The sequence below is a fragment of the Phoxinus phoxinus genome, assembly GCF_949152265.1.
Source record: "Phoxinus phoxinus genome assembly, chromosome: 23".
Classification (NCBI taxonomy): Eukaryota; Metazoa; Chordata; class Actinopteri; order Cypriniformes; family Leuciscidae; genus Phoxinus; species Phoxinus phoxinus.
The window spans coordinates 15,476,646-15,495,287 of NC_136898.1; the positions used below are offsets into that span (position 1 = coordinate 15,476,646).

Consider the following 18,642-nt stretch of genomic DNA (forward strand, 5'->3'; position numbering starts at 1 on the left):
GCATTTCTGTGAATAAAATGGAAGATTTCCTTTCAAGCATTGTTTACAGCCTGCATGACAGAATTCTTTTTTTTTTCTTTTTTTGTGGTGCAAGACCTGCATGCACATGGATGAGCTAAAACAGTGATCAGTATTAAGGCAATAGGAACATTGATCAAAACAATCCAACAGACCTTCAGGAAAAGCCTGTAATAATTGGACAGTTACTTGTTTGTGTAATTAGAGCCATAGCAATTATTACTGCGCCCTGCAGTGTCAAGATCTCAACCACAAGCTTTGCTTTTCAATTAATCAAGTGTTTCCTAAAGAAAATAAATCTTTGTATAAACATGGGTCTCTTGCATTTGGCACCGAAAATGTTTTCATTTGACCATTTTGTTTGCTTGTTTTTGTTTTCTTTTTTGTGTGTTTTTTTGTCCTTTTTTTTTTTTACATGCAAGAGAATCAAAAACATACCTGAATGAAACCTTACAAATTCACCTGTGTATTCTCTCACCAAATTAAAATGTAAACTGCGAGAGAAACCAAATGAGTGCACGCAGAGAGGTTCTGATATAGCAGCACCGTCTCTTCCGTTCCTGATTTGGAATGTATCAAAACACAAGAGTGGAGAAGAAACACCTAACTGTCTTTTCACAGCCCTGTCACTCAAATTCCCTGTCAGCTTTTTTCTCCTCACTCTTTCATCGCTTCAGAATATCCTGAACTCGTGACTGACTAAAATAACCTTCGGTTGTAATAAATCTTCTCAATGAAGTTCTCCAGTTCTTCGTCACTTTCCTGCGGAGACTCCGGCTCATCGTACACATAGTCTGGTGGGTAGATGTAAGAAGGTGCTCTCCCACTTGGAGGAGAACGTGGTTTGGGCATGGGGAGAGCCTGGTAAGTTCGGGGATGGGGTAGAATGTAATTAGATATGACAGTGCCCGGTTGTGGGTATTGGCTCTGCGAGCGTTGAGGGGCTTGCGCCCATTTCCAGTCCCTCGCCTTTGGCCTGTCTCTATACCTACGGTTTGGAGGCTTCAGACCGTATCCCATGGAGCCCCCAAAGTTGTAGTCAAATGACAGAGCAGGATTGGTATAGAACCGCGGCTTTGGGGGCGGGAAGAAGACCGGGTAATAGGCTCGATATGGCTTCTGATAATAGGGGAACGAGGGATAGGCCAGAAACTGCTTCTGCGGCTTAAACCAGTAGTCCTGCTTGCTGAGCTTGCCTTTGTTTTTTTCCTTGTACCATTTCTTATATGGATCAACTTTATAAGAGGATTTCTTAGGTGACTTAGGATATTGATTCGCCTGAGGCCTTGGCTTGGCTTTGAGAGGAACTAGAGGGCGGAAACGAGGGGTGTTACTCGGGGGTAAATCCTTCCTCTTTTTCTTCTTCTCCTGAACATCACTGATTATTTCAACCACATCGTCAGCAGGCAAGTGCAGCTTGCTGGAGATCTCGATCAGCTTGTCGATGGTCTGGGGATCCATTTCATCGTCATCGTCGCTGTCCTCCAACTCGTTCGAGCGCTTGTCCTCGGCTACATTGTTTAGAAGAGCCGCCGCCTTCATGTCTCTCATGTAGGACGATGCTTTCTGCTTCCTGCCCATGTACTCCAGCAGCATATCAGAGGCAATGTCCGCCAATCTCTGCTCCTCCTCACGTGCCTCCTGCGCCTCCGCCTCCTGCCGACTCACCTCCTCCTGCTCCGCTCGAGCCTGTGCCTCCTCTTCCTTGTGGGTCAGAATCTCCTCCTCCTCTTCTTCCACAAAATCGAAACCATCCATGAAGTTTCTGTCGAGCTGGGATGGGTTTCTCGTTTGCTCCTCCTGCCACTTCAGCTTCTTGGTCGCCTGGGCCAACTGCTGGTTATAGGCTTTGTAGCCTTTTAGAGGTGGGAGGATCTCATTGTCTTGCAGCCCGAGGTCAATGTTTTGGAAATAGCCCCTGGCTTTGCGCTGGAGTGTGGCCATATTAGACTGACTCTGCAGTTGCCAGTCTTTAGCCGCATTCACCTCGTCCTCCTCCTCAATCTCACTTTCATCCTTTGGCTTTTCTTGCCTGCCGTTTTCCTCACCTGGCTGTACTGCCTCTAATGATTTCTCGGTGTCCTGCTCAAGGTCTCCCTGATTCCTTGGTGCCTCCATTGCGAGTCCTTCTTCAGAATCCCCCTGGGTCATCTTCTCTCTAACTGGGTGGTCGAGAGCCTCAAGCAGAACTGAAGCTAGAGCACTGGCAGAGTCCATATTTGAGATATGTTCCTGACCCAAGGGTTTCTGGAGCAGGCTGTCCACTTTCCTATGTGTCCAAGCAGCTCCTTCTGCTGCCCCCGGGTCCTCTTTTGCCAAGTGGAGAGCCTCATCGATGCTGCTGCTGACTGAAGATCTCTGCGGAAGTGCAGGGGCAGCCAGGGCCAGCAGGGGGGTGAGGCTGAGGAGGACTAACAGGAGAGCTGAGGTGCTGGAGGGGTAGCAACAGCAGAACATGACCATGCAGAGAGGACAGGATGGGGGAGAGGGGAGCACCTTACAAAGATAAAAAGAAAAAATGTGATTAATCTCTGTGTTTTTCTTTTTCTGAGCATTAACAAGACTACCGTTTATGGCGCTTATATTTTAACATTTAGTTGCAAGAGCAGCACAACGTGCGTGCGCGACAATCTGCTTAACTTAATTAGTACGATCAGATATTAAATCGTGCAATTGTTTTACAACACTACGTGCCCAGCAAAATACATTATCACTTTTTAAATCAAATTCATTTTGACGCTTTAATTAAATTGAGTCCACACAGAAACCACGTATAAAGGAAAGATCGAGACGATTCCCTGGATGCCTCTTCACCGATCACTTTTTGAATCGGATTAGCGAACCACCACAATTAGAATTGGTAGGCTAATATAAAACTAAACTGTCAGTGGAAATTGTCTTTCTTGAAAACAATTCTAGACTCGAACGTATATATGAATGAAACATAAATCCACCTGTGCTCTCACCAATTCAAAATGTAAGCAGCAAGAGAAAAACCCAAGCAATAATTATTTTCTTTTTATTCATTCATATAAACACAGTATGATTTGGATAAAATGAATACTACCGTTTTCTTCTCTCGATTCTCAAATAATTAACTCTGAGCGAACTAGCCTTAATATTTATTTAAAATCTACGCACACAAACAGTATTTTGTATTGTTTAACAAAATCTTAGACATCACATATAGAGTTTATATTGGCATAAAGATATAGATACGGATCTTGAATTCTTGCAACAAAAAAAGGGCGTTTAGAAATTTATGAATGAAACGCTTGTTGATCGGTTGAGCTGTAACGTTATATCTTTGAATGACTGAGATTCAACAGCATGCAATCTCAAAAGTAAATATCAGCGGAAAACTTATGTCTAGCCCTTTATAGCCTCTCTTTTTTTCTTCTTCTTTTTTTACAGGGAACTATCAACAATTTATCGGGTGAATGTAAGAAAGTCAGTGCACTTACTCACCTGATTTCACGAACAAAATAGCTTGAAATCAAAACCTTGTGCTTCTTGGATGAGGCTTGGAAACAACCGCAATCCTTAAATTCATTTATAACTTGAGTTAAAGTAAGTTAGCTTCCCAAAACAATTATTCGAAACACACTTCGGTCTGTCTTGCACTGTTGAGAGATGAATGCGAAGCGTGTATTTTTTTCAGGACCACGGACAGCGCAACTCCCATTTGTATAGACGCGTCTGGACACGTGATCGACGAGTCATAACTCCGCTGTTGACGTCAGACTCTCCATTGATAAGAATTTCGTGTCTCGTTTGAACTCGGAGGGTACGCTACGGTGCTCTGATGAATGAACAGAGATTGCATGAATGAAACAGTCTCTCCATTAAAAACAGAGCCCTGTGGAACACAGTGAAAACACTGCTAAATGTACTCATACATAAACTAAATCTAGGAGAACTGATTAAACACTGATGATTTGCTGTTTTGAACATTATAGATTTAAGTTTTAAAATCAGTTTATTTACAATACATAGGACGTATTTATAGGGTATACTATGTATCCAGAAGCCTATAAATTGACACAGTCAGTTACTTAGCAGACCCTTTTGGCCTGTTGATTGTTTGTGAAGTGTCCTTAATCAGAGCTGGAGAGACACCGAACGGTTGCACCCACCGTGACGCAGGCGGTTCAGCTTCACTGCTCTACTTCCGCTCAATTTCCCGAGCTCGTTCAATTTTCCGCTCTTTGTCTCCTGCCGCCCCTGACTTTCATCCATCTGTCTCTTACGTCATTCTCATGTTTTCACATTAACATGTCATTTTTTCTAATTATATGAATGTACAGGTAAGCCTCAGTTACTCCCTTGACCAACCAACAATCCAGAAACAGTCAAGACGTTTCCAAGAGCAACCTATGTTCTATCTTCTCTTGCAATTATGCGAGATAAGAATTCAGTATGGCGTGGTTTAGAACCTTTACATGAATACTGTAGGTTTTAGGAATAGGCCTAATTGGAAAACGCTCGCGTGGCATTGGAGCCAACAGCAATCCCGCCAATCACAGTTTATGATTCGTGTAATTGGATTAGTTGCAGTGCGGATATTGAAGTCCCACGAGCCACACTCGAAATGGCAGCATCAAAGCTGTCTCATTATAGAGTGGGAACCTTATTTCAATATGTTCAAAGGTTGCATCCAATAGACTCGTGTTCTTGAATTGCCGTGAAACGTTAAGACCCTTCCTAACCTTATTATTGTGTATGTTTGCCTTTTATTTCATTTTATTACTGTTATGGCCAACTTAATCAGGTTGACGAAAAAGGGTTCAAATTTGAACCAAAAGGGTTTGCAGCCTGGTGTCATTGCAGAACCTTTTTTACATTTTAAGTAGCCTGCCTTTTTTACCATGCATTTGGTGCGTTAAAGAAACTAATAGCCTACACTGATCTAAATAATCTATAATGAAACATAAAAAAGAACACTTTAAATTTCCAAAGAACCATATAACCAGACCAAGAACCAACAGCCAACTTTGCGGAAACTAAAATGATGAACTGCAGAACCATAATTTCAAGGGTGGCACTTAAAAATAAAACAAATGGTGCGTTTTACGCTCCAGAGAGGTATAGGCTATACGAGCACGCTCTGATGGTATAAATATTTTTCAACAGCTATACAGTGCCGAGAAATAACTTTTGTTATTTAAGTTGACAGGGAAAATGACCTTTTATCTTTAAAGAAAAATGCGGCATCCAAAAAAAGGTTTCAACGGAAAGCGCGAATGGCTATGAGTGTGAATGCGTGTCCTTTCTACCTTGGTGGCGAATAATTTAAGAGCTCCAAGGGCCAAGGGTCAGATTTTGATACGGCTTGGCATTATCGACTGCCACTCAGCATTAGCGCAGTTGCGACCCTTAACCAGCGCTCCCCATCCCCCGCGCTGACTCACCTCCTCCTAACTGCCCATGCACTTCATACAGGACCCAAAATGCCCACTCAAGAAGAGAATGAATACTTTATATGTTAAAACTTAGGTCGAACAAAGAGAAATGGCCAAAATAGTGGATTAAAGCGTCTTTGAAGCTTTTCTTGGGTATATGGGATGATAGGAATTATTGTTCACACCTGCACAGAGAAAATGTTCGTCAAGACTTTGAGGGTTCTGTAGACACGTTGGCTGCAATTATGAAAATGTATGTTCAGATGCACTCAAAAAATGTCCACCACCTAATGGAAGTGACATAACACGCTCATGAATAAAATAATTCATACTCCCACGAGACTGAAAAAAAAACACATCGTCCTGGGATCGATTAATTCTCCCATTTCACATTTTACTCAGCTGCGGCTCGAGCTTAATGGTGTGTAGCCCAAGCCTCGCGCCCACACACGAGCATCGCATCTGGTTTGATGGCAAATTCTCGTAAGCGACTGCTCTCTTGAGGCTATAGGCTCGGATTTGTCAAAAATGTCTGACTGAAAGGTGCCTCAGTCCGTGAGCCCCGTGACACATTTAATCACTTGAGGCTGACGAGTCAAACTCAATAACGTGGGCTAAAATTACACGTAAATATTGACAATGAAGAACCGTCCCCATCGAGACAGTTCATTGTGTCAGCACGCACACCAAACGCGCTTTTGACCATTGCCACTGTATAGGCTAGCCTACTAACTTGCGGGCAGCAATGATCTGTTCGCTTTATTTATTCTTTGCAGTGTGCCATTTCAAAAATGTCGACCCAAGGGAGTGTTTGACTGGAATATCTCAATATTTACAGTTTGAACAGTTCGTAACACCGCGAATGAAGCGTAATCCGTCCTCGCGTGCGTAGTCATTCATTCAGCTGTTCCGCGCGCTTCACGTTAACCAAAAGTGTTTACCGGTATTGTCGCGTTGTTAATCGAAGCCTTTTGTCATTTAAAATATTTTATGGATAAATGGTTATACGATTCCACCAACATGTTCATTATTTTCTGTCGTAGAAAACGACATTTTGCGTTGTAATAAATATACAGTCGATTTGTTGCCCGCTTAGCAGTTGTGCTTTTAAAAAGGCAGTTGTTGAATAAATATAAATAATATAGGCTATTCATTCTAAACTTAATTTTGTCGTTTCCTTGTAGGCTGTGTTTACGTTCAGCATCTCGTGCGTTGTTGTTTTTCGCCGAATTGTGCGATGAAACCCTTTGGTCAGTCAGTGACATATTACGTCGGAGGTTGGCTTCGTATTTGGAGTTAATGAGCCGATTGATATCAGCGAGAGTCACGGTTCCCAGCCATCAATCTCTCTTTCTTTCACGGGGAGAGAGGATGGATCAGCTCGCCCATATCATTTGGACTTGGTGCAAGCGATGTTCAAATAAAAGCATTTACATTTGTTCAGTTAGATAAAAAAATTGTGATGTCTCGACATTTTAAGAGACAAAAGTCAACACATTTAAATAATGTTACGTATTTTGTGTGGTCACCCCTTAGAAAATATTAAATACATTTATCTGTTAACTGGTTTTCACTCTATATTATCAAAAATATATGTTTTGAATAGCCTATTATAACAGACTTAAATGTCGACAGAAATAACAGAGAAAATGTTGTGATATACGTAGCCAAAAGTTAATATATTTCTGCATTATCTTTATTTCATTCACTAAATATAATCCATTAGCCTGCATATTAAGGGAAAATCACAAATGAGCTCGCAAAATGTATAAAGATCAGCCTTAAAATAAATGCGAAAATAAAAAGGAAATTGTTTCAAAACATAGGGTATATTAGCAAAAATGTCAAAATATGTGTTATAAATAATATTTATAAATAGAGGGAGAGACACAGTGACATGGAGTCGGCAAGACAACAGTGACTCATATAGAAATAGCCTATAGAACTCTTATGTTTTGTCATATTTAGTGTAAAATACGAGTTCAAACATATCTGTAGATTCGTCATATGTGGGCCTACAACCCAATCTTTTTATTTTCTTTGTTTCTCATTTTTGAAAGACAAAGGACACCACACGGAATGCTGATCATTTTATGTCAGGGAATTTACGTTTTGAATTAAATAGCTAGACCTAATTCAAAATTTAGCCTAACTTCTGTTTCCACGAAGGCCGCTTTTAAGACTACATTAGGGACTTAAATAAATAGTAAATTTAGTGTAGCCTATAGTAAAGAGTGCTTATTAAACTGCTTTGTCTGAGTATACATCTCATGGAAATAAATCCAGTAGAGGGCGCTAACATTACGTGGTACCAAGCGTTATGGCTCCTCTGTGATGCTGCTGGCTGCTGCCCATTTCACATTTAAAGTTGGCATAAAGGCAAATATTAGGGGAGAGAGAGAGAGAGAGAGAGAGAGAGAGAGAGAGAGAGAGAGAGAGAGAGAGAGAGAGAGAGAGAGAGAGAGAGAGAGAGAGAGACTGACTATCAAACTGTTTTCATCGTTCCAGAGATTTTAAAAAGATAAGGTAGGCTATGCGTCTTTTGAAAAAGCCTTTTGAAGATTAAAGTCGATGGAATACTCAAACGAGCGAGTTAAGTATCATAAAAATAAAGATAAGACAAAAGATAACTGCGGTCTAAAAAACAAGAAAATGTTATGGCCATTCAACAGTTAGGCAGCCTTTTGTACCAGTAAAAACGCATGATTCAAAATAGCACACATTAAGTCACCTTCAATTAATTTAGACCCGACAGTGTCAATGAGTGGAGTAATCCGTTTATGAACCTGAAGGTCAGGGTAACATCTTCGTCACTGGGTTCTGCCACATGTTCCATGACTTTCGGTGTTTACGGAGCACGCGACGCGCGCATGCGCAGCTCAGCACAACACGCATGCACCGCGCCATAAACACGCGCGCCCGATGACATGAGCGCACTAGTGTCCTCCAAATCTCCTTGTAGAAACTAAAACTGTTATCGGTTATCAGCACGGTACCGAACTGGAAGGGAAGTAATTTGAAAGATACTTTAAACTGGGTAAATTGCTGATATGACTCATCCAAGACACCCACAAGCCTCTGATCAAGCGAATGGGAGGGAGGGGAACGAATTTGTGTGTGTGTGTGTGTGTGTGTGTGTGTGTGAGAGAGAGAGAGAGAGAGAGAGAGAGAGAGAGAGAGAGATAGAAAACGCAAAAAGATGAATGGAAGCACACCATCAGTATGCGATACATTCCCTGAGCCAAAAAAAAAACATTATAACTGAGCGAAATGTAGTCACGTTTTCTTAAAATTCACTGAGGAGCTCTAGACAGCTGTTTCCCCTCTCTCCTCACGTTGACACCCTCTACACCCCAAATGTCTGATAATCCAGATGTTTAAAGACTTATGACATGAACATGTGAACATGACCACAGGCATCAATGAAATATTGTCATGCATTTCTGTAGGCTACGTGAGCCAAGGAATTTGGTATTCGTATTGCAGCACATTGTATTTTACACTTATTCACTTAATGTGTTTTATTGATCAAATTGCTCCAAAAGTGTACTTGCCCTCCATTATAATTGCATATAATCATTCACAATAATACAAAGGTGTAGCCAAAATAGACTCCATTATGATTTCATATTGATTTGTAAAGGAAGCAGGGGCGATTTGAAAAGTGAGGGGATGCGATAAAAGCATGGACAATTGATTATCTCCCAAAAACTGTGTGTGAGGGGAAACAACATGGATATTTCTTAATGCCCCCCAGTTACAATGGTCATGTGCCTCAGTGGAGTAGAGTGTGAGGAAAATTTGTGTTGCCTTTGCGAAATGGCACATTGACTTGATCAGATAATAAGGACGGCACCACTAACATCACCATTATGTTTTTGTGTCATTTGACATTGGTGTGGTGGCATACGTACGTACAAACGTACGTGAGTGAGCCTCCGCACCAAACGCTGATTGCGTGTCTGTCTACAGGCGAGGAGAGCGATAACATCTGTGTAATTTCAACATGATGACGGGCCCCACGGGAGCCAGTGCAGGAGAGGATCTGAGTTGAGCTAAGTACTATTAATCGTTTAATTACCACTGGCTGATTCAGTCCATCAAAGCCCTCTCTGCATCGCCTCATACAAATTCATCCATTATGAGGTCATTCATGCCCTCGTCAATCAAATCGCACTACCCCCAACCAGCCATCCTACCAGATTGTGTTTTTACAGTGTGCTACGACTATGTGACACGAAAGAAACAGTAGCTCTTGCCATACTCAGTGCTCCACTCAGTGAGCCAGATGGCTGTGTTGGTTTACAGCAATATGTTTAATAATGAGGCCTATTATAACTGGAGATTAGCGCGTAAGCCTCGGCACAAGGATGGAAGATTCATTGAGGATATTTGGATGAAACAGACGGTGGACGGCGTCTGCGAGGATGAAAGAATGTAGTTGTTGTTGCCTTTGTGTCTCATCTGTTGACTGAATATCACCCATCAACTGTGCAAGAGCCGCATTACAAAACATGATATTCCATCTGCATTCATTGCGGTAATATTGCCTCTCAGTTTATAATGGCTTTCCTCTCCACAATCCAAAGGTATTATAGTCTCTTTTATTACTTTATGTGAATAGGAGAGTGTTCGGTCTTAGGCTTTGTAAACATATGTCCAGAATAATACTCTTTATGCTTGGCTTAGGCTACTTGCTTCTCCACAAGTGATGTTTAGTGATGTTCAGTTTGCAGATCACTGACTTCTCAACATTCCTTGCAGGCTCACGATATGATTTATTTGTTTATGCAAATGCAATAGAAAGTAGGACCTGTAAGCAAATAATAAGAAATAGCAGATAGCATACAGGTGCTGGTCAAATAATTAGAATATGCATGAAAAAGTTAATTTAATTCAGTAATTCCATTCAAAAAGTGAAACTTGTATATTATATTCATTCATTACACACAGATATATTTCAAATGTTTATTTCTTTTAATTTTGATGATAATAACTGACAACTAATGAAAATCCCACTTAAAACCAATACAAACAAGGATTTTTAGAAATGCTGGCCAACTGAGAAGTATGAACATGAAAAGTATGAGTATGTACAGCACTCAATACTTAGTTGGGCTCCTTTTGCCTGAATTACTGCAGCAATGCGGCGTGATGGAGTCGGTCAGTCTGAGGGACTGCTCAGGTGTTATGAGAGCCCAGGTTGCTCTGATAGTGGCCTTCAGCTCTTCTGCATTGTTGGGTCTGGCCTGGCGTATCGCATCTTCCTCTTCACAATACCCCATAGATGTTCTATAGAGTTAAGGTCAGGTGAGTTTGCTGGCCAATTAAGAACAGGGATACTTAAACCAGGTACTGGTAGCTTTGGCACTGTGTGCAGGTGCCAAGTCCTGTTGGGAAATGAAATCTGCATCTCCATAAAGTCAGCAGCAGGAAGCATGAAGTGCTCTAAAACTTCCTGGTAGACGGCTACGTTGACCTTGGACCTCAGAAAACACAGTGGACCAACACCAGCAGAGGACATGGCACCCCAAACCATCACTGACTGTGAAAACTTTACACTGCTCAAGCAACGTGGATTCTCTTCTCCTCTCTTCCTCCAGACTCTGGAACCTCAAATTTCTCTCATCAGAAAAGAGGACTTTGGTCCACTGTGCTTTATTAAATCCAGAGTCAGCGCAGCCGTCTACCAGGACATTTGCAGAGCACTTCATGCTTCCTTCATTTTCCAGCAGGATTTGCAACTGTCCACACTGCCAAAAGAACCAAAACCTGACTCAATGGCCATGGTATTACTGTGTAATTACTGTGTGATTTCATGTAATATTAACATTTTCTGGGATTTTGATTTCGTGGGTTTCATAAGCTGTAAGCCATAATCATCAAAATTATAACAAATAAAGGTTTGAAATATCTCACTTTGCAATGTAATGAGTCTATATAATATATTAGTTTCACCTGTTATGTTGAATTCTTGAAATAAATAAACTTTTTGATGATATTCTAATTATATGACCAGAAACTGTATGTGGCTATAGGCTCATATAATCCATTTTAACATCAATCAACCATATTGTGGAAGTTAGCCTATATTTGATGCTAACATCAAATATTCTCTCAATATCATCCAGGTGGATGCTGCACATTTATGGTGGTTGAGGAGATTCCCCCCTTTTATGTAAAGCGCTTTGAGTGTCGAGAAAAGCGCTATATAAATGTAATGAATTATTATTATTATTAACATGAAGCTGTGAGAGAGAGATGTTCAGTGGGGTTGTACCTTATTCAGTATGGACGCATTATATTCAAAAGTGACAGTAAAAACTTTTATAAAGTTACAAATGATTTCTATTTCAAATAAATTATTTTGAACATTCTATTCATCAAATAATCAGTTCCCACAAAAATATTAAGCAGCACAACATTGACAATCGCTGGGGAAAGTTACTTTTCAAAGTATAATACATTACAATATTGCGTAACTCCATAAAGACGTAACTAAGTTACTTGATTACATGTAATGGAAAGTAATGCATTACATAACTTTTGTTTTACTTTTTTTATCTGGGCTGGGCTTGCTTGTTTGTTTTTAATAAAAAAATATATATTTTTGGCAAACGTAAACGCCGTTTCACACAAAAAGTGAAATGAATATGCTTCCTCAGGCTGAAAGAAATGCAAATCCACGCACATACAGTAAAGGTGCAGCTCAAACAAACCTGAAAGTTCAACACTTTTACTTCAGCAATAAAAACGAAACACAAATGAGATGTTTAACTAAAGTAATTTTTTTTGCTTATTTGTATGGTTAAATTGGATAATTTATTTTATTTATTTAGAAAAGGGACAGCGTACATTAATCAACATTCACAAATGTAAATGTATCCAAATTAGCCCGAAGGATAGTTTTCATTGGCAGTCCCTTTACCAGATGTTATAGGCCTAAAACTAGAGAAAATGGTAAAACATTACAACAATAATAGAACTAGAACTTGTAAACAACTCTGTAAAATACAATTAAACATATTATACAGAAAGACGATATATAGGCTATATATATATATACACACACAATAAAAAAGAAAGATAAAAAAATACATTGGTATGAGTTAAATATGACTTAAAATGAAATAATAATAGAGAAGATTTCATTTTCATTCAACTCTGATTAAGCCAGGATGTAACTTTTAATCATCGAACTTCTCGAATAAACAGTTTTTATTCATATTGAGGAATCCTGAATCTGTCATTGTGAAAAGAATAAATGTATGCTCACATTTAGTCTAATAATAATAATAATTAGTTACATTTATATAGCGCTTTTTCTGAGACCTCAAAGCGCTTTACATAGAAGGGGGGAATCTCCTCAACCACCACCAATGTGCAGCATCCACCTGAATGATGCGACGGCAGCCATATTGCGCCAGAACGCCCACCACACACCAGCTTACTGGTGGAGAGGAGACAGTGATGAAGCCAATCAGTGTATGAGGATGATTAGGAGGACATGATAGACGGAGGCCAAGGGGCAAATTTGGCCAGGATGCCGGGGTTACACCCCTACTCTTTTTCGAAGGAAATCCTGGGATTTTTAATGACCACAGAGAGTCAGGACCTCGGTTTCACGTCTCATCCGAAGGACGGTGCTCTTTTGGCAGTATAGTGTCCCCGTCACTATACTGGGGCATTATGACCCACACAGACCACAGGGTGAGCGCCCCTGCTGGCCACACTAACACCTCTTCCAGCAGCAACCTGGTTTTCCCAGGAGGTCTCCCATCCAGGTACTAACCAGGCTCAGCCCTGCTTAGCTTCAGTGTGCAACCAGTGTTGGGCTACAGGGTGATGGCTGCTGGCATGAAACTGTATTGATGTCTAGAACTACACAACTTCTCTGCACCTTTACTCTCAATTTCTCAACATGGGAACAGAAGAGCTGTCAGTCAATAAATATGAAAACATAGAAACAGAAAAACTTGCGTTACTTATTTGAAAGAGTAACTCCGATATGTTGTTATAAATGTTAAAGTAATGCACTACTTTACTAGTTACTTGAAAAAGTAATCTGATTACATAATTCCCTTTACTTGTAATGTGTTACCCAACACAGTTGATAATAAGACATGTTTCTTGAGCACCAAATCAGCATATTAGAATGATTTCTGAAGGATCATGTGAATCCTTAAAAATCCTCCAGTTATTTTATTTTGTAATAATATATCACAATATGACTGTTTTTACAGCATTTTTTATCAAATAAATGCAGCCTTGGTGAGCATTAGAGACTACTTTCAAACTTTTGAATGGTAGTGTATGCATACATGTATGCATACATACACACATATACACACATGCACACACACACACACACACACACACACACACACACACACACACACACACACACACACACACACACACACACACACACACAGATAATGACACAAAATACATTTGTGTTCTCTTACAGTCTGAGGCTGCCTGTCGGATTATTTCTGTAAGCTGCATCTTGGTGGGTGGTTTTTAAACAGTGTTTAAGTACAGAAAGGTGTCCTCTGGCGAGCAACGACCTTGCTGTCCCAGATAATGTTTTGATAAGGACATACCTGCTCCCCTACATCACACCATCGCCTCCGCTAACTCGCCCACACTGCCTCTCCATTCTGAACCTCTCTTGAGGATGAGGAGACCAGATTTTAAAACCACGCAATATTTAAATGAACAGATGTAGGCAATAAATCACAAACTCACAATGTATTCACTATGATTTAAGTCTCATTTGGCATATGCGAGGCTTTTTTCATGTATCAAAATGTTAATCACTTTTTATGACAATATTTTTGGTTTGTCAATTAAATTAATAATATTCATTGTGTTTACTTAGAGAAACAGTGCAAACTAGATTCTTACTTGTTCTAAACTAGCAAATGAACAACTTTTAAAACATCTTAGAGCAAAAACAAAACATAGCATCACTTAAAAGCTGAAAATATTGATTATATAATGTAATTTACAACAAGCCCTACTCTTTATTACGTCACAAGTGTAACCAAAATATAATACCCTGATGTGCACTTGTTTATGTTTAAAACAAATTCATGTGCATTATTGTGAGTAGAGACAATTTGGGAAGTCAAACGTTTTTTGCGTGACTCTTTAGGTCATGGCACATCTGCAATGGCTGAGCAAACTGAAAACTTACACAGCTGTAACCGCTTTGAGAATTTGAAAAGTTACATTTCCGGTTGCTCTTTATTTACATGGGTAGCCAGCTCACTCAGCCATTATTCTACAGCCACTTTCATTTCAATAAAATAATAGATTTCATTTGATTGTTTCAGCAGGATCTTTGAGAGCGTTTAAATGGCTACATCAGTATGTTGCTCCCCATGCATATCCGTGTTTTAGATGAAGCTAATTGGATAACCACGGCAAGTTAGGTGCTAAATTGCTTCTTTTTTTCTCTCAAGGCAATGAACTTCTTTTTTTAGTCAAAGCCAACCAGGGCAGTGCTCACAATTACATGACTCACGGATCATGATCGGCCGTCTTCCCTCTTCTTCCAAAAACTATTAAAAGGACAGAATAGTAGCATATGACCTCAAAATCTACACAATACTGTGATTTACGCAGCAGCAAAGCACCAAGCATGTGTGTAACACTTCTGATCGATTTATAGACCCGTTTCTGTTTGCGCAATTCCTCGTACACTTATACAGCTTCTTGCTTGTTTTGATTGCAGCTGTCAACTTTGGATAACGTAGTGATTAAAAATGAGTCATATACTGAGTCAGGCTTTTGTTTAGCTTGTATGGTAACTCGTGTTTATCTCTATTACATACAATTACACTCTTGGCAGATCACCTCATATAAGGTAACTTGCCAGTATACATACACACCTGTATATCGCCTCTTGTGACGCATCTTTGATGCAGGACATACAAGACAAACATCCACTTTTGACTTCTTCGTTTCTTTCCTTCCTTCCCATTTTTTCTTTTTATGTTACTTTCTTTCTTAAACTTACCACCATCTGGACTTTGTCATCTAAAGCATCCATTTGATTTCAATCGATTTGATGCGAATGGAAAAAATATATAATAGAGAATGCAAGAATGATAAAGTGACTGAAAAGGATGGAAGATGAGAATAGTGGAAAAAGTAGTAAAATTTTGTGGGAGAGAGACAGAAAGATAAATGCAGAGAGACTCGCATTTGTGGGGGAATCGGTCAATAAGTGAAAAAACATGTGCCTAGAAAAATCAGGGGGGACATTGGGGAAAGGAGACGAGGGATGGAGTGGCAGGGACTGAATGGAGGAGGGTAAGAGAAAGAGGTACAAGGGGGGACTGGGGAAGAGGGGGATATAGAGATAGAGGGAGGGCTGGTGATCCTCAGGGCTGGATGACTCACTTTGCTGCAGCCGTTTGTGCGTCACTGGCGCAGGGCTGGAGGAGGAGATAGTAGAGAGGTCTGCACATTTAATTACAACCTGCCAATTTATATACAGTGTACACACACATTCTCTCTCTCTCTCTCTCTTTCCCTTGCTGTCCCCCTATAATGCCAACATAAGATAACATAGGCGTTCAAAGACCCCCACGTCTATACACGTGACAGTATTTGAGGCCATAAAATCTCTACATTCACACTGATGTGCACACAAAACCACTCATCAATGCAAGTGTAGATTTTATCAAAAGAGTTGCAGATGCAGACAGAGTGTGTTTACAAGGATGTAAACCATCACAATTCCAGGTGTCACACTATAAATTAAACGAAACGGATGGAGAAAGCCAGGCAAACACATCCCAGCTATGGCTCTAAAGGCAAATGTATCTTGTGAGATAGTACGAAAACAACATCTGACAAAAGTCGTACTTCAAGTGGAATGAACCCTCAAAGATCATCGTCATCGCATTAACAGATAACGTCTTTTAAAAATCATGATGGCTCCGGGGCTCTGATGGAGCAGACTATTCTCTGAACATTTCCATCTCGCTGGCATCGCCTTCAAGCAAGGCGAAGACACACATCACGGTGAAAGATGGGACTTCAGGTTATAACCCGCAGAGTAGTCTTGGCACACAATAAACTGGTATAAAATCCGCTAGATTGGTTTTCCCCATTTCCCAACTACTGTGTCTTTTGTGAAACAATGGTAGTGTGTGTTAGTACAGCTAGTTTAAGCTAGGGTTGGGGTTACCAACTAGAGAGCATTGTTGGGAAAAATTATCATAAATTATAAAGTGAAACCCTTTCGACACCATCGGCTCTGTTCTCATCCTCCTTCTAAACACACAGCACACTCACTCTCGCACACATACGGTCTCTCCCTTTGGTGCACGCCTCAGCCTCCTTGAGCGGCAATTACCCCGTGAGTGCCCATGAGCCACACTCGCTAGACAATAGCCGCAATCAGCCGCCCTTTCTCGAGCCGTGCGCTCTGTTCCGGCTTTCTTGTGCAAGAAGAGAGCAATTTAAGCAAACAACAGCATTCCAAAGAAATCACAAAGACGGAAGAGACTGCACGCTGCGCCAATGATTGGCCAATGCGGCAGCGCGCTCTCAAAGAACACGAGAGCAAAACATAACACACCACCATTTCATTTCAGCTCTAATATGGCAGCTGCTGATTGGACTGAAGGGATTGTCGTGCTTTGGTATAAATACCCCAATGGAGCGACCTCAGACAGCGAGACTCCGGTCATTGTTCAATCAGAACTGAGTGAGCTGAGTGCGAAGCCATTGGCTCCGTCACTGAAAACATGGCGAACGAATGTCAGGCAGATTTTGCTATGAATTGTTTGGGGGGGGAGAAAATTACTTTTTAATTGCCGCTATCTCAAAAAGAGATCTGCTCTAGCAGGCCGACATGCAATTTCAGAAAATACAGAATAGAAACCTACTGAATGAGTCAGGGTTTAGGTGACATCATAAACAGCTTGCCATTTCCACGCTTGAGCTGCACTCATTTTCAGTCAAATGGCTTTGAAACGCTTCAGCAATCACCCCTGGCTGTGAAATAAAGGCATTTTGTGTCCTTTTAAAATAATTCTTGATGGACCACCAAAAGGACGAGTAGCACACAAGTATAATGAAGCTGATTACAGACCCGCACGTAGCAGCTCTGGCACACAGTCCTTACTCGTCTGACAGTTTAATTCCCGTGTAGTGCGTGGCGTTTATGATGCGTGTTCGTTTTTGCGCACTCCCACTTCCACGTTGTTTCAGGCACCAATGTTTTCATGAAAAATATGAAATGGCACAGCAAGCTGTTGTAAGCCTGAGGTGTTTTAATACTGTCAGAGCGCAAATGAGCAATAACAATCACGTAGACGTGATAAATGGAAAAGGGAGGATGAACAGACTGATACGGCGAGAAGAAATCGCAATGGAGGAGACAGAGAGATGGATGGGGGGGGGGGGGGGGGGGAGTGATGATTGATGCCAATGTGACGTTAAATGGAAAAAGGGCGGAGTGGGAAAGAAAATAAAAAAAAGAGTCCTGGGCGACACTCACAATAAATCTCAGATTTGAGCCGATGCTCTGCACTGCCGCGTGCCCACTCGCTACGCAACGCGCTTACACGCTCTACACACCCTGTGACATCATCATGACAGAGCGAGGGGTGATGTGTATCGTCCCGTGATTGGATGGTGGGTTATTCTGATGCTAAACACGCATATGAAATTGTGTCTTTTCACATTAGTAAAGTGACCTATCGGGGGCGGGCTCTCATTTTACATTTAGAGAGAGCGAGAGTGAAAGAGACAGACAAAACGGATACAGAAAAAGAGAGACGGGGACACAAAGAGACAAAGAAATATGCATGAAGAAGGTGAGTCACTACTAAACAACGGTCGAAAACAACAAAGTGGGAATTTGCCTTTTGATGACAAACATTCATTGTCATCATTTGGGTTGTTGTACAACAGTACTTAGACACTTTGAAGTTGAGGTTAACAGATCTAACATATTAATCTTTCTTGCTGAGTTAATAAACAAACACAGAACATATAATTACACACATTTATAAATAAATATACACAGAAATGTTGCTTTCATCTGAGCCTTTTGATATAAGGGATCAAAAATGTGGAGGTTAAATAGGTTTAAAGAATGAAAGGAGATGAAAAAGAGGTATCTTATAGTCCCCCCCAACACACACACACATATAAACACATAAACTGTTTATATAGTTGGTCTGTCATCCTAAGC

At 40.7% G+C, this 18,642-nt stretch overlaps 1 protein-coding gene across 4 annotated transcripts in view; it reads right to left on the reverse strand.

Moving 5' to 3' along the window:
* Positions 1–431: 431 nt before the first annotated feature.
* Positions 432–18,642, reverse strand: part of LOC306991182 (uncharacterized protein) — a 31,299-nt gene continuing 13,088 nt past the window's right edge. For 2 of the 4 annotated variants that reach the window (XM_079598807.1, XM_079598806.1), the window contains one exon: positions 438–2,514. In XM_079598807.1, coding sequence (XP_079454933.1) covers positions 718–2,514 — 1,797 coding nt within the window. In that variant the 3' untranslated portion in view covers positions 438–717. Of the gene's footprint in view, positions 2,515–3,486; positions 3,665–18,642 lie in introns of those variants that run through there. The other 2 variants (XM_079598809.1, XM_079598808.1) reach the window with 2 other exon arrangements.